Below are 23861 nucleotides of genomic sequence, written 5' to 3' on the forward strand. Positions count from 1 at the left end.
TAAGTCTCACACTTTAAGCCCTTTAAGAAACCTCATACCTCTCTAAGACATTTCATGCCAGTAAGACAGATTGAGAATACTTTCAAGCAACACTGTTCTACGTGAATCATACAGCGTGGGGAATAAAGGAGTTTGCGGTTATAGAATACATCTCTTTTTCTCTGCTACATTTCACCAGCATAAAACTTGCAGGTAAAGTCGGGTTACACAATCAAGTCTGATAATTGTAAAACGTACTTACAACATGATTTAAGTTTCCATTTCAGATTTCAATTCATTCTTTCATAATTTTTCTGCCTTAGTAAACATGACACAAATCTTTGGCTTGCTATTCACATTTAAAAGCCACATGAGAATATCTTCCCAGTTTTACTATAGTTGTGAGGGTAGGAATAGAGTTTCTTTTGGAATCATTATTTAAAGAAAGAATAATGCCCTCAACTTTGGATTTTAATCAATGATATTATATGTCCGTTTCCTTTCTTTGTCCCTAAATCTGATGATAAAATGGTTAATCTCTATTAATTCTTATTAGATGGCTTCATATTGTGAAGTTACAGGAAGGAAAAGAATCCCGTACTTTTCCCAGTCTTTCTGCAGTAAAAGAAAAAGTATCATCCCCTAAGTTAATGACACTATTTTTGTGATTTGGAGGGGACAAATACTTTCCTGCCAAAGGGTAATCCTCGTATAAGAGCTGACTGCTAGGTGAAACGCTGACAGCCCGAGACCTTAGTATAGAGTCTTTTGACCCAGGAACTCTAAATTGCTTGAAAGTACCACTAACCTCTTCCTGAACCCAAACTGGGTAATGAGATAGTATTGATGAAATTCTGTCAGCTGCAGGAGGACATAACCGTTCATTCTTAATCCAAAGGGGTTTATCAGGGATGAACGGTGACATGCCCTAAAGCTTAGCAACAGCAATCTCAGGACTCCGACATACCCATTACTGAGACATCATATTCTATCAGCAGCGCTGCTTCTTGCCCACACTGTTTCAGAATACTCATGGCTTCCGCATGCGTGCTTCCAAGAAGCCGGATTCCATCCACACTGAGCAGCCTATCACCAGCTTTGATTGTGCCCTCTCTGAAGGGAGAATAAAGGAACAGTCTCTATTAATTTAGCATAATGGGACGTAGCATTCATAGTCACTTAGCCACAGAGGTTCTTTCACACACATTCTGCCATCCATCCCATTTGCATTTCCTTTTAAGCATCAAGTGCAACAGTAAGAGAGTAGAGCAGTAACCCTGAACAGAAAATTGCTGCAATGTGATAATCGGTAATAAGAAAATAACTACACATTAGCAAATAACCAAGTTATCCACAATTAACTCCTGGGGTGCACAAGTATTAAAGGCACACTTTCCCTTTTCTAGGTTTTTTCCCCTAAATGTCTAAAATTGATTTATTAGAGCCCAGGAAATAGCATTCACCTATTATCCTAAAGCCAGGTGAGCAGAAAAGCCTGCTGGTCCCATTCAATTTATTACCAGTGAACCCAAGCAAGATAGGGAACGCCGGTGAAAAATTTTCATAGGCTGTGAATTTTCCCACTGATTTATAAGGCCATTTGGCGATCATTAAATGGATTCAGCCTCACATTCACTGGCAAAGGCAGGGAAATAGGACTCTCCCTGCTGTGACCACAGACACTCAAGGCAATAGGAAAAGATGCCTCAGGACCTTAGTGACACCACTAGGGGACAGCCAGGGAGGCTTCTGGATGAGAACCCCCCCACCTTGGGAAGGGTCACAGAAATGAGAACATCAAATGGGGGAATGACACATTTCAGATTAGGGAAGAAGAAAAAGGATCTCTTAAATATCTTTTACCTAGGTAACTCTCTAAGTATTATGACTTCGATTTTTTTTTCTTAAATTCTTAGATTTCCTTTAGTCCTACATTAATTTAGTAATATGTCTCTCACAAACTAGCAGCCTGCTTCTGATGTTTCTGTTGACTGCAACTCCATATGTTAATAAGAAATAAAAGTATTCTCATTTGCTTCAGGAAGAATAATTCACTAGAGAAGCATGAGAAGGGAAAAACGCAACATTTCCCTGGAAATTTTGACTTTGCATAATCCTCTGCAAAGGCAAATAGACTTTAGCACAGGTGAGAAACCAGTGTCTTTATATTCTATTTTATACCAAAAATCATCTTTTTTAAAAAAGTGAGCTCACAGTATGAGCATTGAAGGAAAAGAAGCCTCAGTTCCTATCCTGGTTCTTCCACGTACGAGCTGGCAAGTCATTTAACCATCGTGGAACTCAAGTTTGTCATCTGTAAATGTAGATAAAAATACCTCATTTGGTGGATGGTTGTGAGGATAAAATAAGATACTGCCTGCCAATCCCTAGCACAGTTTCTGGCACATGGCAAGAGTTCAATAAGTAGTATTTATTATTATTTCTATTGCTTAAGAAAAGGTTTTAAAAATTTATCCTGATCTTGGGGCGGCTAGATGGCTCAGTTGGTTAGAGCACGAACTCTGAACAACAAGGTTGCCGGTTCAATTTCCATGGGATGGTGAGCTGTGCCCCCTGCAACTAAAGATTGAAAATGGCGACTGGACTTGGAGCTGAGCTGCGCCCTCCACAACTAGATTGAAAGACAATGACTTGGAGCTGATGGGCCCTGGAGAGGCACACTGTTCCCCAATATTCCCCAATTAAAAAAACAAAAAAATGTATCCTGGTCTGAAACAGTGCAGAGTCAAGGGTAGTGAGTGTATTTTCCTCCTACCCTTCAGCAATGTCTAAATGGCTGGAGTAGTGTTCGTACACTATTATGGGGTCAACGTTTGCTGTGGAAGTTAATACAAAAATAAGTATCTCTTGAGACATCTTAGCTATGTGTTTACTTGCCCCCCCTCCCAGTTTATGATACCAGAGCTGAAGGAGCTATCCTTTAGATATTCAAATTAGCAAGGAAGGGAAAGCTCTAGAGACCAACAGCATTCCTTCCCTTTTACTAAAAGTCACTTCCATTGTGACATACAGGACCATCATCAAAAGGTAATAATAATAAGGATAAAGATGTTGATAATTTTAAGACTCAGAACACTACCCCCTATCTTTCCAGGTTAGGAGATTAGCAATCGGAGTTGATGCATTTTGAGTACCTTCCTTCACAGAGCCGGCTGCCTTTTAGTAAGTATCTACAGTATGACAGGTCCCCTGCAAGGCACCATATATCTCCAATCTGTGATAAAACTGAAAATGTTGAAAGGTAGGTATTATTATCTACATTTGACGATGGGGGAAACTGAGCTCAGAACTGTAAAGCCACTTGCCAAAGACATAGGCTAGTGAGTGTCCATCTGGAGTCAAACCTGCTTTCTTCTTATTCTGCAGCCTAAACTATTTCAGTTTTCACATTCTACCATATTTACCTAATATCTATCTTTTACTGTGAAATTTATAACTCATCAACTTCTATGCCCATGTCCCTAAGCTTTATGTAATCGATTTGGATAGTGACACAGAAAGATGAAGTTTACCTGTCAGCAGGCCCTCCAGGACGCACACATGTTATCACAACCGGACGAGATTTATTTCTATCATCATGTGCTCCCCCTGGCAAAGAAAAGAAATACAGCTTCTTTCATTAAAACAGTTTACTTACAAAATGCCTGCTGAGAGACTGAAGTACATTTTATTGATATGTGGAGAAAAACACGTAAAATTTTCCTTCTGGCATATAGTAGCCTGAAAAATCTTGAATTCATTTTATATGGAATATGTTTCTGAAGTCATCATTTCTCTACCTCACAATACATATATGACTGTAATCACAGGTGACATATAAAATATTTAACAATTAGTGTGACAAGAGAATCAACTAATTATCAGTATAATAAGTACTAACCCAATTAGAACAGCTACCAGTTATAAACAAAGTGCAAGGTGGGGGGGGGAAATACGGGGTGCCAATTAACCTGGGCTATTATACAGGTGAATAGATCTACAACATGATATATAGGAAGTAAAAAAACTAAAGTAAAAGAAAAAAATCCAAGTATTAAAAGAAAAAACTTCAAGTGGCTAAAGTGGCCTCCATTAAAATCGGCGTGTTCAAAATGGTGGGGACAAATTTGGCAGACTATGTTAAACCAATTGCAATGCTTAAATGGGAATTTCAATTTTGTATAAAAAAATTTCTCCTCAAGAATTTTTAGAAACACAGAAGCTTCTAGATGGAAGGTAATGTGTTATAAATTCTCTTTTTAACCCAGGACCCCTTGGTACAGCTTCTCTAATCTGTGCTCCTCCAGTACCCACTTGAGGTCCACCAGTTGTTTTACTTATTAGATTTGAGCCACATATGGATGGACACCAAGACAGTTCTTCTTAACATTCGACTTATATCTGTCGTTCTTCAACTTTCATCCACTGGTCCTCGTTCTATTATCTAGAGCAGTAAAACAAAACTGTATACTCTCTCCTATAAGAAAGGTTTTCTGAAGGTTGATAACAGTAATTATATACCTTGTAAGTGTCATCTTCTTCAGGCTGAACATTTCTAGTTTCTTAACTATTCTTCATGTGACCTGACTTCCTCATACACCAACATCCTGGCTGCCCATCTGGGTGGTGTCTAGTTTGCCAGCATTTGACAAATACAACAAATGTTACTGTCAAGTATTAGTTCCATAAGGCTTGCCTGGTAAAACAGACTGACATTTCCCAAAGTTGACACAGGTAGAAAGTTCAACTTAAAGAACCCAGCCTAAGAAAACAATACTATTATGTAACTTCTCTTTTGCAAGGTGATCATAAAAAAATAGGTTTGCTCTCCCCTGAAGGGTGTTAATTTAGGAAAAGAGGAAAAGATAGGGGCTGAAGACAGTGAGAAACCTTTCCATAATTTTGATGTCCAAATTTAAATATATAACAGTGAATGCATGCTAAAGTGTTAGAGAGCTCTAAATTTCATGGTATATAACATTTTATCATTATTTGAAATAATGAACCAAATTTAGTTTGTGATTCACTTAGTTTCCAGAAGTTTGGAGATGCAAAGCAAAAACAAAAAACAAACAAACGGAACACCCAGAAACCACCCAGAGACCAGTGGTATTCTCAGTTCTGGCTGCACATTAGCATTACCCACCTGGGATGCTTTGGTAAAAATATTAGTGCCAGGCAGGGCTGCAATGCAGACCAAATCTGAATGTCAGGCTTCATATGTTAGATGAATACATCCACCTACAATTCTATCGTTAAGAATGACTAGATAGAGAAAGTTTCCTTGACCAAAGTGAAAAACAACTTAGTGGCAGAGTGATTTTCCTATTGGCCCAAACCATCTCTCTTAGCTTGGTGGGAAGGGGATAAACTAAAATTTAACTATCCAAGATTTAGGCCAGAACATACTTTTTCATTCTATGGGTCCAAGGTTCTATTGTGTGGGTTTTAGAACCTGTGACATACAGCATTAGAAATGCAATTCCATTCATCAGCTAAAAACCAGTTTTATTGTCCCAGGACCAATTCTAATGGGTTAAGAAGAAATTCTCCAGTACTACATGAATATCCATCTGCAATATCTTCCCCTTCTTCCTGAATGTCGCAGTATTCTCCATCGATCTAAATTTAGCAAAAATCCTATCTACACTGCTATAATGTCTTATCTGCCATGATAACATTTCCCCACAGTACTTTCTCATTCTGACATTCTTTTTGTGATTAACCAGTGATTCTTAAGGGATGGGTGGGACCACCTTTGAAGCAAGGAAGACCCTCCAGATGGTCCTTAAACTGATCTAAATATATAAGTTCTTTACTTGATTCTTGTTGAAAAATTATGCAAAATTCCACAATCTTTTATGTTCAACCAATGTACTAAGGAGTTCTTAAAGCCTACAAAAATGTGTTACTCATGAAGTAAAATGGATGCATTACTACTAAGGTTTTAAAATGATTATAATACTAAGAAGTCTGATGCCCACACAAATCTAGGCAACATTCAATTATTTATTCATTCATTACTCAAGTGCCGATGATGTACCAAGTAGCATTCTAGGCATATTAAAAGACTCTTCCTATGTATACACACCTATACAGATATCTGAAATTCCTGCAAATTGTGGGAAGCCTATTTTGTTAACATTATATCATCAGTTGTCTTGAGGTGGTTGTGGATTTCAATTGTTTCTATCCTTTTTAGTTTTTAATGCTAAATTACTGTAGCTTTAGCACTTTCATTAGCAATTTGATTTGTTATTGATTAACCGTACAGCAACTAGTGACAGATACTTGGGCCAGCAGTATTTTTTACTGCAGCTTTCCAATAATTAAGCTTGTAGGCACGTGATTCAAGTGCCTCTCGTTCATACCTATATTGCAAAAATAGATTAGTATATACCATCTTCCAAGCTAAAATTACTTGTACACTGACTTTTCATTATATTTATCTAGTTCTTTTACACAGAAATTTGGAAATGGTTAAGGTAAATGGTTGGGGTAAATTGATCTTGTTGCTCCACCTGAAAAATAGGACGTGGTCAAAAAGTGTAATAAAAGAGTGTAAAAATCTAAACCACTCAATGAGTTCCTTGTTGCCCATTTTCTCTCTTGGATACTTTATCAACTTATGTCTTAAATTAACTGGACTGTAATTTACTGTAGATAGGGGTCCTGTCTTCTGACTATAGAGTACTTGGACCTATACTCACATGTTGACATATTCTTAATAAATATTTGATTGATTTGTTAAATGTTTGACACAGAATGAAACCTAATGCTTAAGACAAGTCTATATGAGTGAACACATCTTTTATTCCTTGATCTATGTATATTTATTAAGATACCTAGTTAATTTTAATTAAAGTTTGAATAATTTTGGTAGAATTTTGACTCTGGTGAAGTACAAAATATAATAGACAAAAAGAAAAACATCAAGAAATATGCAATGTAAAACGTTTCTGGTTCCTGTATAGTTCCCTATTGAATCTCACTGTCACATTAGGAATTATGAGTTGTTAATATATTTAAGGGATAAAACTGCTAATAAGAAAAACAGAATATTAAAAGCTAAAATTACAGCTCAGAATTAATGGTTTTATAGGCAAGTTGGAGTCACCTGAAGTCTTTATTATTAACATTATCCCATAATAAGATGACTTGAGCTGATGTATTATACATAGGTGCCCAAGGGATTAGATTATCTCCAATTCATTTTTAGAAAGCTACAATGATGAAATGTATTTCAGGAGAATAAAAGTTGCTTAATCCTAGTGTATTAAATCAAATCAAGCCATACTTATCCACATGCCCCCCCCCCCCCCAAGGGAATAATCTCTAGTTAGGTCATGAACTCAGGGATTTATGGCAACAATACCTTTTTTATGTTTTTTATTTAAAAAAAATTTTTATTAAAAGTATAGTTAACGTACAATATTATATTAGTTTCAGGTGTACAACATAGTTATTCAATATTTATACACCTAACAAAGTGATCACCAGGATATAACCATCTGTCACCATAGAAGTTACCACAACATTATTCTCTATGCTGTCCAGTACCTCCCCATGACTTATTTACCTTATAACTGGAAATTTGTACCTCTTATTCCCCTTCACCTTTTTCACCCACCCTCCCACACCCCTTCACTCTGGCAACCATTACTCATCAATATTTTTGACCCAGTGATCTAGAAAAATATAAAGGAAAGGCAAAAAAATATAAAAGGAAGTCACTACTGAAAAGTGACATCAGTAAGATAAATGTGAATAGACAAGGTTTACAGACAGTGACTTCTTGCTGTGTATTAAAAGATTGAAAATAAAGCTAGGTCATTTGGATTCCACTTTCATTCTCACTCATTGCCGTATTTCTTTAAAGAAGAGGGTGTAAATATTACAAGGTGACTGTATGTGATGGAAATATCAGTTTTTTTCTTGAAGATGTTTTTGGTTCACTCCCAATATTTCATTGACATATTCTCTAAGAACATCTGATGGTTCATATTTTTTAACCATCACCTACCTCGTATCACAAAACCAAAGGTATTGCCTTCTTTATGTAATGTGACCTCCACTGTTCGGAAAATAACACTCGATCCTTGAACAGCTGAATGCAGAAAAGAAAGAGAGAAATATAAGTCTTAATTCATAACAACATTTCTACATTTTTTGATGTGGCATAAAATACTACAGATTCCTCTTGCAAATAATTCTTGTTTTGGGTAATAAACTAGCAATAATTTCTTTTCAAAAATGCTAGAAAAAATAATTGGAATGACATACAGATACCATAAAAGAGTCACCTGCATAAGTGACATATAGGTTCAAGTGGAATTACAATTATAGGTATTTCCTTTCCTCTTGCATAGCCAATTTGTAGATAGAGGGTAATATTCACATTGTTAAAATGCTATATGACAAGAAAGACAATCTTCATATGATAAATAGAATTGTTTTCCCTTTGTGAAATGCAAAAAAATATGATTTTCATAAAATACATGAAACAATTAATGTGTTTATTTTTATATTAAACAAAAATATATTTGTACTAATGATTTTTATATTTATTTATTTTTCGCATATTTATATTTATTTTTGTAAAACTTATGAAGCAATCAATGTATTTATATTTATTTTTGCAGCTAGCAAAGGAAGAAAAAGCATTATTCTCAAATTGCAATTTATACATTTGGCTGATGCATATGGATTTTCTGACATGATGCTGAAAAGCAATTAAACAAAGACAACAGCAACCCAAATGAAACTTGGAGGGCGAAAGAAATCTAAGTACATTCAAAATATTACTACTGACTAATAAAGATCTACTTAATTTTACTTGATATTATCATGCTTATGCTGTGTTTGCTTGTTTATTGCTCTCATTTCCCAAAGTGAAATTGCATGGCCACATTGTAATATCTAATTATATTACACACAGTATAAGGGTGTAGTCACTAAACGATTGTGTAAGACTGTTTTCAAGAAACTGGTTATATAGTACACTATTGCTGAATTAAAGAAAAAAAAATTCCACAAATTAATATTTTATCATTATGGATACAAGGATGTTTTTATTCATGGAGACAGAAGAGTTTGCAAACTGTAGAATTTGATGGTCTTATATCCTTGTATTAAATTTGTACAATGATATCTAATTGTCCAATGCCATGTTCAATATCAATGACATTTTTTACATTTGTTACTAGATCTTAAAGGCTATATTATATAAAACTAAAGACAAGAAATACAAAATTTAAAGACATTTTTAAAAAGACCACTTTCTGCCATTTTAATTTTAATTAAGCATTAATTACAATTTTTTTTAATTATCAGAAATTCTGATTTCTCAAAGGAATGGACATGATTATGAAAAGTACACAACTAAATTCACAATACTGCACACATCTGGCTGGGACATAAAGAACAATAAGAACTTGGATATGCTGAAAAACAACATAAACCTACAGCTGACCAAATGTTTTGGTACACTGCTGATTTAATTAAATGTCATATTCTTGCTATCAGGGGAATTTCAGTTTATTTGAATTAGCTAGGAGCAGTGCATACAAATAGCTGAAACTGTTGAGCTACAGTTTTAATTAAATGAAAAAAAATTGAGGTCCAACCAAATGTTTTCTTATTTCCATGATCTAACAAGCCACATGAAGAAACCGGTTTAAGAACATGATCTTTTTGTTCTATTGGTAAGGGAGGAAAGGAAAAAATATGGGGGGAAATAATGAGCATCTACTGTGTGCCAGGAACTCTGCAAAGGGGTTTATAAATGTTATTTCATTTAATCATTACATCAACTTTCAATTATATACAACCAAATTCTAATTCTGAGCCACCTGTCCTTGTTGGCTGAGTGTCTGTTCTGGGAATGCAAAGCACTGAAATTTTAATTTTGCTTGAGCTAAATCTTGCTGACCAAAAAATCTTACAATCAAGGCTAAAATCAATATAAAAACTTTCAGGATTATCTACAGCTTTAGATTATCCACATGATTGATGTTCATTATTTACAAAGATAAATGAGAATGTTGACTACGTCTTAATATACTTAATTAAATAGATTTGGTCTTTATAATTTTTATTTGCATTACTGGCTCCTGGTGACTGGGTTTTTATGTTCAGCATGAAGATATCCTATATTGCCACGTGAATTTTATTCATTACTCCAGATGTGTATATGTGGACATAAAGATCCAATTAAAGGGCTTCCCCAAAGGATCAAATCTGGAATGTAGAAGGGCCAGATAGAAACTCATTTCCCAGTGCAGAAATACTCTTCCTCAGTATTTCAGTTTTGCTGTTGTCTCTTGTTTCTACATATGAATATGCATGCAGTACGTTTTACTACGGTAGATTAGAGTTTTCTAAAGTATGTACTTCTTTCCTGCTCTCCAACTCTTAACTCAACAGGAGAATGGGTGTTATGTGCTCCCCCACCTCATTAGGTTGGGCTTGCCCACGTGACTTGCTTTGGCCAACAGAATGTTAAGAGATGTAAGCAGAGGCTAGAAATGTGCGCGTGTGGTTGGGCGTGTCCTGTTTTCCCTTTGCCATTGTCACAGGAAGAGCTTTCCCTGGGTAGTGGCTGCTCCTTCAGACTGAATGCCAGAATGAACCATGTGTAGGAGACCTGAGACTGCTCCCACCCTCCATCCCATCACCATCACCACCACCATCTCATCAGCTCATTATCATCATCTGTGTACCTTAGAATTAGCATTGAGAAGTAAGAAGGCTGTCACAGGGACATGCTTTACCACATTTATCTGAATTGAAGAAGGACCCCTTCTGATAGAAAGCTTGTCTGATTTAGCTGATGGTTTATCAGTGAGGACTGCCTTTGCCAGTTAAATTCTGTGGTACTTTCCATAAAATAAATGAAGTAAATATGTAGCTCCAAGGTTTGAATAAAAACGATAAAGATATATTAAATAAACATCATGCCAGAAATTACATCCTTTCCGACTATTTAAGCTATGGATGAAGAATTATAGATGTTTCTAAAAAATGGAAGAGGACAATATTTCAAAATTCTTTAGGGGTTATGTGACCAAAAAATTTGAAGGCACTGCTCTAGACCGTAATAGATAAATACCTAAGATACTGTTTGGTAATATTCTTTCTATATACAGTCTCAAAACATCACAAAATTTGAAAGTCAAGAAGATATGTAGAGCTCATAAATAATAGATCGACCATTTGATTTTCATAAAGAAACCGAATCTTAGAAAAGATAAGTGGTTTGCACAAGATGAAAGTTGCATTTTTCATCTATCAGAACAACACACACACACACACACACACACGTTCCCTTACTTCTTTCTAGACTCTGGGGTTGGCTGAGCCTCAAATTGCTGTGATTCTTGAAAGAGTTACCAGTCAGCCTTGGGCGGCCTGTCTTCAGCAGCCAGCTCTGCCCCCACAGCTTCATGGCAGGCGGAGGCCGCCTGCTCCCGCTCTGGCTGTCTGAGCTCAGTGAAGGGAGGCTTATTAATCCCTTCAACTTCCCTGAGCGCAGAGCTCTTATTAACTTATCCAAACATAATAGAAAAAGACAGAGATAGTCCTTGGAGAATAGACCTCTCCTATCCGATATCTACTATAAAATTCACACTTTTGTGTTTAGAAATATTTTTTTCCATTTTCCCAACAGATTTATGCATGAAGAAGGAAGAGCTGGTAGGTTTGCACCCCTGTATATATCTGATATCCATTCTCCCCTTTAACTCTACCAATGCTATATGTATTCAGGATATCCTCTTTCTTTGAGAAAATTGTAACAGCCTTCAGGCTTACAGCTTCTGACCTATTCTCCATTTGGCTTCTTGAAAAAGGTAAACCTGAAAACGCAGATCTGGTGATGCTGTTCCTTGGCTTTAAAGGCCTTTTAAAGGCTCTTTCTTGCCCACTTGATGCCATCCAAGCTCCCCCGATATGGCTTACGAGGTCCCGCTTGTTTTGTTCCTGTTTATCTTGTGATCCCACTCCTGGCCTCCGTGGTTTTCACTGTGGGCTCCAGCACCTCTAGTCCGTTTGTAGTTCAGCCTGTGCGCTGGGCTAAGTTCTTACCTTCTTGCTGCTCTACATTGTGCTGAAAAAGTTCCTCTCCCTCCTCGATCTGGGTAACTCCCTTCAAATCTTCCCAGAAACCCCCAGGTCTGGATCCCCCATAACTTGGCAAATCTCCTCTATTGTCTTTACCCCTGGAAAGCTACACTAAGAGTTCCTTTAAGGCAGAGCTTGTGTTTTATTGATATTTATATCCCCAGTGGAGTAAAAGTGCTTAATCAAAGATTATTGGCTCTAGATATCTGACTTCTCTTACCTCCTTGGCAAAGGTTTGAGGAAATGATTTCAAAGCAAACAGACTCTTTTAAAGTTCAAGAAAACATAACACTTTCAGGGTAATGATAATAAAAATGGTAATGATGAGAAACATGGACTATGGCTTACTGAGTCCTTGATAATGACCTAAATACTTTACATGATTATAGCCTTGAATTCTTACAAAAATTATTCATCTATTATAGCCACTACACAGATGAGCAAACTAAGGCTCAGAGAATTTAATAACATGTCTAAGGTCACAGAGCTAGAAAGGGGCAAAACCGACATTTAACTAGTGACACATTCAAGCTCTCAACACTCGATTTTACTGACTACCCTTGCTGAAAATGAAAAATGTTATAACAAGGTTTTTGAATACAGACTTCAATTGATTTTGTTATAAAATCAGCATTAGATTTTCCATGTTAGATTTTATGTTATGAATCAGAACTCATGATTGCTTATGGATGTTCACTCCTCAGTGCTGTCATCTGGTTCCAAAGCGTCAAACACCATCTACATTCTCATTACTCTTAAATTTATTTTTCCAGTCCAGATCTTTCTCCCAAACTCCAAGCCAGATCTCTAGCTCTTGCCATTTCCTCTTTGCATGACAAATAGTCACCTCAAGTGTAGCATTTCAAACAGTGAACTTCTGATCTTCCCCTCACAAGTCATCTCTGCCCACATTCTTACCCACCCGCATTAATGGCAACTCCATCTTTCCAGCTGCCCAGGCTCAACACCTCGAGTGTCCTTGACTCCTCTATTTCTGCAAAACCCACACCAAGTCTGTCAGGAAATCCTGTTGGCTCCGCCTTCAAATTAGATTGAGAATGTGATTGCTTTTCAGCATCTCCTCCATCTCTCACCCAGATCACCATGGTAGCCCCCAGCTGATCTCCCAGCTTCTACCCTGGCCACTGCAGTCTATTCTAACACAGTAGCCAATTTATATTGAAAATATAAATCAGATCATGTCACTCCTTGGCCCCAAACTATATAATGCTTTCCTATATCACTCAGAGCAAAATTAAAGGTCCTTCCAATGGCCTACAGAACACCTTATCCTTTACATTTCTGACCTCCTCTCCCACCTCTGTTCATGCTCCCTGTGGTCCAGTCACAATGCCCTTCTTAATGTTTCTAGAACAACCCCAGATATAGTCCTGCCTTTTGATCTTAGCACTGGCTGCTCCATCTTTCTGCAATTCTCTTCCCTCAGAAATCCATACAGCCAACTTTCTGAGCTCCTTGACTAATGTCACTTTCTCAATGAAGCTCTTCCTAACCACTCTATTTAAAATTGCCAGCACTCCCAACCTCTCTCCTTGCTCTTTCTTTTACCCATAGTATGATGTTATATAATTTACTTATTTACTGTGGTTGTATTTTGTTATGTGTCTTCCCCTGTTAGGATGTAAACTCCACGGATGTACACAGTGGTGACTGGAACATAGGAAACGCTCAATAAGTCATTGCTGAACAGATAAATTATTATTGATTATTAATATTCAGTCTGAGTTCTCACCAGTACAGAAAAGCAAAGAGCTTTCTTAGGGTAGCATCCATGTTAACAGGTTAATAATGAGAGAGGGGGTTCTAGAACAACACAGCTTAAATGCAGGACAGCAGAACACATAGCAGCAGGTATACGTTACAATGAAGAAGCATATGGACTTTGGAATCAGGGGCCTGGGTTCAGATACTGACTTTGCTTCCCACTAATGTGGGAAAGATACTTAACTTAAAGCCTCTGTAGAATGAGAATAATAATGACAATAATGTCTATCTTGCAGTGTTGATTAATTTGTGTATTTATTATTTATCAAAATCTTTGATACTGGGAAGCATTGTTCTAAGAGCTTTACAAATACTATCTCATTTAATCCTCACAGCAGATCAATGAGTGGGAACTAACATTATGCCCATTTTCCAGATGTGGGAACTGAGACTCAGAAAGCTTCCGTAACTTTCTTAAAGCCATGTAGCTAGGAAAATGTAGAGCTGAGATCCGAACCTGGCTGTGGACACCAAAGTTCAGTTCTGCGCTGCTGACTGTCCTTGTGGTGAGAATTAAGCTTATTAGTGCAAGTCAGGCTCCTTATAATCTCAGACATTTAGCAAGTTCTCAGAATGTGTTGGCTGCTCTTGCTATATTACTACTGTTATTATTACTTCATAATAACATGTTCTGACTCTATTTTCTTGCTACAGACATTAATATAACTATGTAAGAATCACTAAAAAACACATTAACCATGCTTTTCCTAAACCTAGTCACTAAGTACAAAGCCTGGATGGAACTTAATACACAGAACTTATAAAGATGTTGTTTAAGTAGTAAATTAAAATCGTTTACGTGGTAAACACGATGTTCACAGATCACCTTAATGGGACACGAGTCCTATATAGTTTCATTATTAACCTATGCTCTTTTTAATTCTTCCTGAGCAGGTTATAAGTTTATCAATTAAAATAATTTTTCAGTATCCAGAAACTATGCTCTGCCATTCCTATAACGAAACAATAATGGCAAAAGGGAGAAAAACTGAGCACCAGTGTCTTAGGCAAAAACATGGCGCAGCTCTTCTGCCCTTGGGTTGCGACTACTTACAGACTGGCGGCAGCTCATACTCAACTTCAAGAACCACTCTTTCTCCAACATTCTTCAGCAAACTGATGATCTCATCATGGCGGAATTTGGCCAGGTTGATCCCGTTCACTGCTTTGATGTAGTCACCCACATCCAGCTGATCACTTCTGCAAAACAGGGAATGTCGCTTCAGTGGACCCATTCTCTCTATGGGCCTATCTGACCATATTTATCACCTTCCCTTCATGAATATGCATGTGAGCCCAGAAGGCTGACATAGCAGAAGTCACTGCTTCCTGGGATATGGCTGGCCCCTTAAGAGTGGGGTTACAGCCGAGGGCAGATGAGAGACTCAACGGATCCCTTTTACTCATGCTGTCTGTTATCACTTAGAAATCCTGCACTGGGTCTACTTCTAGCTCTTATTTTTTCCCTTACCCTTTGCCTCGTTTAGTTTTAAAAAGCACCATAAAACAAAATAAAGAGTTAGTTGCTTTGCCTATAAATGGTTGGTTCCTTGGGGGTAGGTTAGCCAGATCTTGGACACGCCAGGACTTTTTCTTTCTTCTCATTCTCTCTCATTTCTGCTGCATCTCTTTTGGATATTTCACACCTTTCAATATCTTCAAAGGAGTTTGTCGAGGACTAAGGAAAGGGTCAGCTTATTTTGCCATTAAATGCTTACAGCAGGACTGGTAAAGAAGGGTATTCGTATTGGTGAAGAAGAAAGTACAATGAAAGTATTGGGTTTTAGTAATATTTTCTTCTCTCTTCACCATTATAATAAAACCTTTGGCTACTTTGGGGGTTTAGACAAACTCTACTTCTAAGCCAAGAGCTGGAAGCAAGGCAATGATAGGACTTAAAGTTTTTATCACTGATAAGGACCTTCCGTAATATTTTCTCCCCAAATAGAAATACCCAATTCATTTATTTTATGTACGTCCAGCTCCAATCATTCCTCTTTCGGCAAACCTTCCTAACCTGCTTCAGCCTGCAGAACATGCTCCTACTTCACCTCAGGTTTAGAGGTAAGTTGCCCATAATCACCTCATGTTCTGTGACAATGCTATTGTTGCCACTTTTTACTGTTATGCAGCACAATCACTGCTCCCAAACTTTTCATGTTTTTAATATCCTACCTCCTCTAATAGATTGTAAGCCCCTACCCCCCACCTCCAGGGCAGGGATCTTGTCTTTAATTATAATGGCAGTGCCTTAAACAATAACTATTGGGTGACTGATAATGCTCAGTATACCTGGCACAGCACTACTTTTAAATCAGACCAAGACAGTGGGAAATGACATTTCCTCTCTGTTCACACTTGCTTCACATGAAGAAGCTCTGGAGACATATGACGCCTGAGCATCATGGATTGACCTTATCTATTATGAAATATGGGAGGCTGTGGGGGTAGAAAGCCGGACGAAAGGAAATGAAGATGCTCATGTTGACATCAGCCTGTTTTACAAACAATACCCGGGTCATGCAGCAATGCATCGGATTAAACTTATAAGTTAATTGTACAAACAGGTTAATCATCACTATTTCAAATGACATTTTGTAAGGCAAGGACTCTAAAACTTCACTTGTGATTATGTGGACAAGAGTATTGCAAGTACATTAAGCTCACTTTTAATGAAGCCTGACCATTCCATCCCCTCTATTTGAGGTAAATTCCGAGTATGACTATTAAGCAAGCGCATCCCTCACCAGCATCCAGCGCATTCTGCCTTTGGCAATAACTAGAGTGCACTTTGCAGTTCATCCCAACAAGGACAAAATGAGACCTCCTCACCTAAGCCTCCCGTCCTTTCAGAAGCCATCTCTTTGTCTTCACGAAAAGGAAAATCTCACCAGTAGAAAAGTAAAGGCGATGCAGGACAAGCAATATTGTTACTTAGAGACTTGGACCTGGGCCTCCCCCTTTGGAGGCTAGCCAGGCCCTTCTACGGCACTTTCCCCACCATCGACACTATATGGGTCATCTGTTGCATTGATCAAAGTGTCTCATTCCCACTGCAGCCCGTCTGTGGTCAGTGGCACATCTGGGGACTCGAGCCACAGAAGCATTTTAAAATGAAACTCTTATGAGGCCCTGGGTTCTCCTGAGAAGCGTTCCTTGGTGACGTCAGCACAGGGCAGAAAAGCCCCACTTCTGAAACATGCCCCACTACAGATGGCAGCTGTCATTTAGTTATTAGTGACCTTTTCTAAGGGAGCTTTAATTTTGGAATTAATTACACCCTGGGCCCCTTTTTTGACATTTCCCCGAGCTGCAGTTACCTAGCAGCGATTCCTCCTTGCCGCAGATTAGACACCCGAGGCTTGCCATCCTTATCGATTCCACCTGACACTGTCAGTCCAAGGGTGGTGCCTTCCTTCTTCATCAGTTCAACGACGGTGGAGCCCTTGAATTCCTCTGTCAAAAGAAAAGCATTGGTCTTATTAAATGAGATTAGCAGCACAAGGTATTTTGTGTGTGGTGAAGGAACGCCTCCCCATGAACTCTTTCCACTTTTTCTTTTATGAGAAAAGATCTGTGACCTCTTTTCATGGCAATTTGCAGAGTATCTCATAAAGATTACAGGCAGATATTCCATTACAGGTTATTAAAATGGGTACCAGTGGGACAGTTCACTCGAGGTTCACAATAAACAGTCCGACTTGGCTTAACGTACAAACGAAAATATTTGCCCTTTGTTTTCCGCCATTCTCAAGTGACTTTCTCTGGTTTCTCTCCTTGTAACTCCAATGGGAACAATGGAGAGTTGTAAAAGAAGGGGCTAGAACAGAATTTTAAATAATAATTCAAATGTATACAGTGTAGCAGCAGTCTCCAAGTTCATGTGACATTTCGGCTGATGAAGACAACAGATACAAGAGAAAAGAGCTTCCTACAGGTTCGAGAAAAATAGTTTTGACTCTACATTTTTGTTTGTTTGTTTTTCAGAACACAAAGTATAATGGCTTCATGTCACAACTCACATCACTTCTTACAGAACGTGTCACAATATGGTAAGGCAGGGTTGGTCCTCAGAAACCTGGGCAATTGCTGTAAATTCCTCATTCTCTATGTATAAAAATGTAAAATTTCATAGATCTTGTAGGGATAATGTCTACACACCAAGAGGAAACCTAAATCTTTTTATTGTAGGCACAACTGAAGGTAAGAAAACTTTAAGAATATCCTTCCTAAATAAAAAAGAATATATTTCCTTTCAGAAATAAAAATGCGTAGAGTCAATGTTCACGATTCCGAGGCTAATTATGATAAACTGCTTTAAAATTCTGTGATGTTATTGTCCCTCTGCATATATGCTTCCTGAGTAGGGATGGGCAAAGTGGACAGTTTTCCAACTCCTTCTGAATCAGCTTATGAATTTCAGAGGTAATGAACTTTTAGGACTTCAAAGACACTGTTTAACATGCAAGAACAGACTTCCCTTTTCAAAGTCAAAAACCTAAAAGGGTTATTTGTACACCTCTGCCCTTTCCTTAATTACATACAATAGAGCTAATCATTTCAAAAATCTATATGAATGTTTATGGTACAAGTTTTTAAATTGTTTTTGCTGGCATCCTATCCTACTAGCCAATGAAAAGAATCAAATTATGTTGGGGAAGGAAATAATCTCTCATCTGATCTAGTAAGAAGAACAGAGTACCACGGGAAAGGCAAGGGGTGGTTGGTGACAGATTACTGCTTTCCTCAGTGACGTACTGAACGTCATTCCAGGCAGGGCTTTCAAGATTGCCAGGGCCGGTGATCTTAGTTACCCTGGCACACCTTCTTTGTCATGGCTACTTCATGACATTGCACATGTGAGTAGAAGCCCAGAAACAGTCTATGAGTGTGAATGTGTTTGCCTCATTTACTACATTTAGAGACCACATAATGATGGAAATTCAAGAATCAAAATTGTTGCCACGTTCATAAAAGCACAGGATCTTTTATATCATTTACCAGAGCATTTGAAACAGAAGTCCATCAAGGTATGCATTTCACCTGTGCTCTCTTAAAATACAAGAAAACAATCCCTTATCCATCCCATAAAAACATACATGGACCAACTGATATTTGAAGAGATCAACTTAACAAACAACCCCTCTATAAGTCCGTCTTGGCGGAAGACTAGGTAGGTATAAATGACTTTAAAAACAAAGTTAATAATTAAAGTGATGAAAATTACATAACAGATGACGTTAGAGTGATCCTGTATATTATACTTAATATATAGGACTATATGATCCTAACTTGAAGAGTTGGAAGCATAGTTTTTAAAGGGCTCATCTTACAGGTCAACTAGAAATGCACAAAGAAGCAACTCTGAAATAGTAATAGCAGGCAAGAGAGAAGCAAGTTTCAATTTACAAAAACTTCATTCCAACTTGGGTTTTCCAGAACATGCTTCCTGCATGAAATGGGGTACCAGTCCACAGGTGCTGCCTTATGGGATGTGGACAATGCATTTTTTTCCAAAAGGAACCCAGGTCTTTCCCAGGCTTCTTTCTGGCTGAATCCTAAAAATCTAGAAAAGCTCAATTCCTTTAGTTTAATTTGATCTCTGTTAAAATATAAATCCATCTGGGCTACTTTTTAAATGGGTAACAGTCAATTACCCTCGTGTTTAAAAATATTTCAAGTCTTTCCCCAAGAGTTTTAAGAACATGAAAGACAGAAAACAATCATGCACCAGTTAACTGAGTAATTTGTGCATTCATTGATTCAAGCATTTATTGAGTGTCTACTGTGAGCCAGACAATGAAACCCAAAGATGGAAAAAGTGTGAGATGCTTCCAGGCTATCAGAGTCACAGACTATCCTGCCACAGTAAAGATTGTGGGCAAGAGGCCACAGAGGAGCTGGTCCTGGCAGCAATGTAAACGGAAGGCTTGCTGTTTCAAATGCAACGTTTCTGTCACACTGTTGTCTTCTGTCTAATCTGTCTGTACTTATCGATCAGGATTAGCTAAGCAGAACGGACCAAAGGAGGAATCTAAATTAGACAAAACTCAAGAGTAAAGAAAGAATATTGTTGCAAGAAAACGCACCGAATCACAAGAATGCTAACTGCCAATAAGTATCTCTAGTCCCTGAAGGACTGACTCAATCTTTTATGAGTATTTCTGAAGAGGGTAGGAGAAAAGCAGCAGTCTGGAGAGGGAGGAATGTGCTTCTGGAGTTTGCTTTCGGCTAACCTGCACCTTCCACTAGACTAATCAATCATTTTATGTCTTTTCTGGTGCTTAATGTTTGCATAATGACCTAATAGCAGAGAAAAATGAAGACAGATGCATTCATTTGCACGAGTTCACTTATATATCCAGGCTTACTAAACAAGCTCGGCAGTGAAACAGTGGGACATGGGCAAGTCAATACGTACTACTGACAATTTCTTCCTTTGTGATTTAAATTGCAAATATCACTCCCTCAATCAAGAGGAGCATGGAGCAAAGATTGTAGCCTCTCCAATTCAGGAAGCAGCACAGGGAAGAGATGACGTCCAACTGGCGAGGAATAAAATGGTTCTGGATTTGACATTTTCCTTAATCACCATCCCACTTAGTTATAAAGTAGCATTTTTTTCTAGGATGAGTTCGCAAACTTAATTGTCAGAACTCATGCATTATGTCAGATGTACTCATATGTATTATGTTTTCAAATGGTGACTAAGTGGTGAGGACACACTATGTACTATGTTGTTTAGGCCTAAATACTTACTAAGTAGAACTATTGATACTTCCTTTGACTTAGAGGTGCTGTGAGAAGATTACTGAGACACACAGGGTTCTGTAAACTTGGACTTCTGCTCTAGGACTTTATCGTGCCTGCATTCACCAGGGGGGAGGGCAAGGAGAACTCTCTTAAAAGCCACCACTTATAGGCCTGCTCCTGTTCACATCCCAGAGGCAAGAACTTGCACCTAACAGCAAGGAAGGCTAAGAAATGGAGCGTCAACAGATATCAAGGCAAGAAGGGCAGGATAGACTTTTGGGGACAGGTAGGCACCTCATGAGAGGCTGAAATCCCCCAGGAGCTATGTTGATGGCGTGGACTCCAGACATATTGAGGAAGAATTGCCCTGAGTTAGATATAAATTAGTGTGTGGGCGTGAGGCCCTGTGAGGGATAAGAGGACCTGAAGTTTTCCGATTGGTTTGACTGGGGGACGTTGACATCTGTCATTAAGAAAGGGAACCTGGAAAATGAGAGGAGGTTTGTGTTGTTGTGACTGATTGGTGAGGGGGCCGTCCCGTGATAGAATGTCATATAGAGAGAAACTAAAATAGATTTAAGTACCAGGGAAAACCCTAGTTGTAGGATCGTTTTCATCACACACCAAAGTGAGTGGTCTGCACGACCCTCACCCCCAAAAAACTGTACCATAAAAAGAGAAAATGAATCGTAAAAGCAACCACCATAGGCACATTCAGCAAAGTAGCACTGGTACTGGTGATGCTCTTTACTTCTTCAAGTTCTTCTTAAACCTCTTAACTACATAGATTAAAAAATATATATATGTCATAAGTAGTGAAATAGGAATAACTATTGATAAAAACTCTATACAGTGAGTCACAAGTTTGCAAATGTTCATAATAGAGACAGTGCTTATTCCCTTCTGTATGTGCCGCGCCTAGAACGGTGCCTTGTACATTAGCTGACGCTTCCTGACAACTGCTGACAAATGAGCACATCAGTCCCAATACAGGGAATTATGACTGGGAGATGGACATTGGCTTGTGGCAAACAGAATTATTGCCGAATGATGCAGCAGAAAAGTGATCAAGGAGCAGAATTTGAACAGGAGCAGACAAAGTTATTTCCCTAAGCCTGCTTGGTTGATTGTTTTTTACCATTGCTTTAGTAAGGAGGATTCAGGCTTACACCAGAATACTATAGCTATATCTGGGTATTACTTCTGGAGAGAAAATTATTGCTCACACTACAGTTTTATCTGTATATTGCTTTTAGTGGTGCCACTAGGAAGTTTATCCCCCTCAGGAAATAAACAGATGCTTTTTCCAATACTCATTTCAAGTTCCTTCTCACATCCCCTGGTTCAGCAAAGCTGCCGGGATCAAAGCTGGGTTTCTGTGATGAATGGCTGTGTTTCCAGTCTCAGTTCTTGCCACCCAGACAAGGTCTTCTGGCACTTTCCACCTTGGTGTAGTGACATGAGGGATCTATCAGAATTTCTCTCGTCCCCTGGGAATTTTGACCATAAGTTAGATTAGTGGCAGGGATGCACAGCACATAAATATTACCTGCACAAATAGTTATGTGAAACAAAATTATGATCAGTATTTAGCACACATAGTGATAGGGAGGACTGGATTAATACCTGTATGTTTCTTTTTTAAAAATTTATTTATTATTTATTTATTTATTTTTATTTTTTAAAAACTTATTTATTTATTTATTTATTTATTTATTTATTTATTTAAGGAGGGAGCAGCCCACAGTGGCCCATGTGGGGATTGAACCGGCAGTCTTGGTGCTCCCAGCACCACGCTCTAACCAACTGAGCTAACTGGCCACCCCTGTATGTTTCTTACAGCACCTCAAGAGAAAGAGAATATAAAATATGCAGTACCAAATATAAAAATCTGAAGCCACTGTAAGTATATCATACATAGATCAGGAATTAAAAATATAGAACAGAAATGTGGACTCCTGGTATAACTGATTCAGATACCATATTTCCTAAAGCATCAAGAAAAAAGAAATCACTGCTTTTAAAATATAGTAATACTGAAATTCTTTCAGTTGTCTACTTCTCCAAAAGCCAATGATTTAATTGTCAAAATTTGCTATTAAGCTTCCCAGTGTTACAACTTATGAACAGGTTATTTAATTTTTCTGGGTTATAGTTTCCTTATCTCTAATATAGGGATAATAACAGTACCTCCCCTTAGGGTACTGAGACGATTAAGTGATAAAATTCTTATAAGGAACTTACTGTAGTACTTGCCACATAGTAAGCATGCTATATATATGTTAGCTATGGTGGTATTATTATTACTGTTTTTGTTATTATTACTTGGATAGTGGAGAATTCTAGCTATGCAGATTGCTAATCTTCTACTGTATTTTGATTGTTATGAATAGAAGACAACACAATTAGCAGTAGTATTTAACCATGGGTTAAATGATAGACTTCTTTGAGAACCCAATGAAAGCCATGGGCCCTCTCCCTGGAAAAATATTATATACAATTTCAAGGGAATTCATGGATACCCTGGAGTTCATCTATGTGCCCTATTTAAGAAATGCTGAACATGTTAATTCATATCAGACTCGAGCAATGTGAAAAATCAAAGAATATCCTCTGCTAGCCTGACATTTTATAATCTGTGTGCTTGTCAGGTATGGGTCGTGGAAGAGCAAACAAAGCCCAAGCCTAGAGTCACGTGTTCCTACATAGTCATCTAATAATCAAAATGAAACCATATTCAAGATATCAGAAACAGGAAGTGACTCACCTCGGTGAAACTTTCCCTCTTCCTGAGCAGGATGGCCTGAGTAGTGGGCCTTTACATCTGAGAATCCACAGGACCAGCAAAACGCCCTGGGCAGGAGATGCAGTAATTGCACTGGCTTCAAGAGCCCCCACGCAATTTTCCTTTGGGCAAACTTTCCATCTGTGATTTTTCACTTCTAGGTGGCTGTATTCACATTTTCAAAGTTGTTGACATAGTTGAAAACTACACTCTTCAAGTAAACTTAAGCAATTGGCATGGCTGACTTTGAAAATACTCTGATCTTCAATGTTCTCCTGGAGAAGCGAACTCCATTCTTACAGCTACTTATGGACTCTTTTGGTCCAAAAATATTTTTTGAGCATCTACTACTGCAAGACTGTGTAATACTAAATTACTGAGCAAATTAGTGAGATAGTGTTGGGGCAGGGAATCTTTTATTTTTGCATGTCTCTTTGGA

The 23861-nt window shown here is 38.0% G+C and overlaps 1 protein-coding gene across 13 annotated transcripts in view; it reads right to left on the reverse strand.

Moving 5' to 3' along the window:
• GRIP1 (glutamate receptor interacting protein 1) overlaps positions 1 to 23861 on the reverse strand; it is a 622932-nt gene that overhangs the window by 122206 nt on the left and 476865 nt on the right. For all 13 annotated transcript variants that reach the window (XM_074325454.2, XM_074325453.2, XM_074325449.2 and 10 more), the window contains 5 exons: positions 17205 to 17340; positions 14939 to 15084; positions 8003 to 8086; positions 3513 to 3588; positions 947 to 1092 (listed from right to left, as the gene is read on the reverse strand). In XM_074325454.2, coding sequence (XP_074181555.2) covers positions 947 to 1092; positions 3513 to 3588; positions 8003 to 8086; positions 14939 to 15084; positions 17205 to 17340 — 588 coding nt within the window. The remainder of the gene's footprint in view (positions 1 to 946; positions 1093 to 3512; positions 3589 to 8002; positions 8087 to 14938; positions 15085 to 17204; positions 17341 to 23861) is intronic.

Source organism: Rhinolophus sinicus, chromosome 1, assembly GCF_057876585.1.
Source record: "Rhinolophus sinicus isolate RSI-liver-muscle chromosome 1, RSI-T2T, whole genome shotgun sequence".
In the NCBI taxonomy this organism is placed as follows: domain Eukaryota; kingdom Metazoa; phylum Chordata; class Mammalia; order Chiroptera; family Rhinolophidae; genus Rhinolophus; species Rhinolophus sinicus.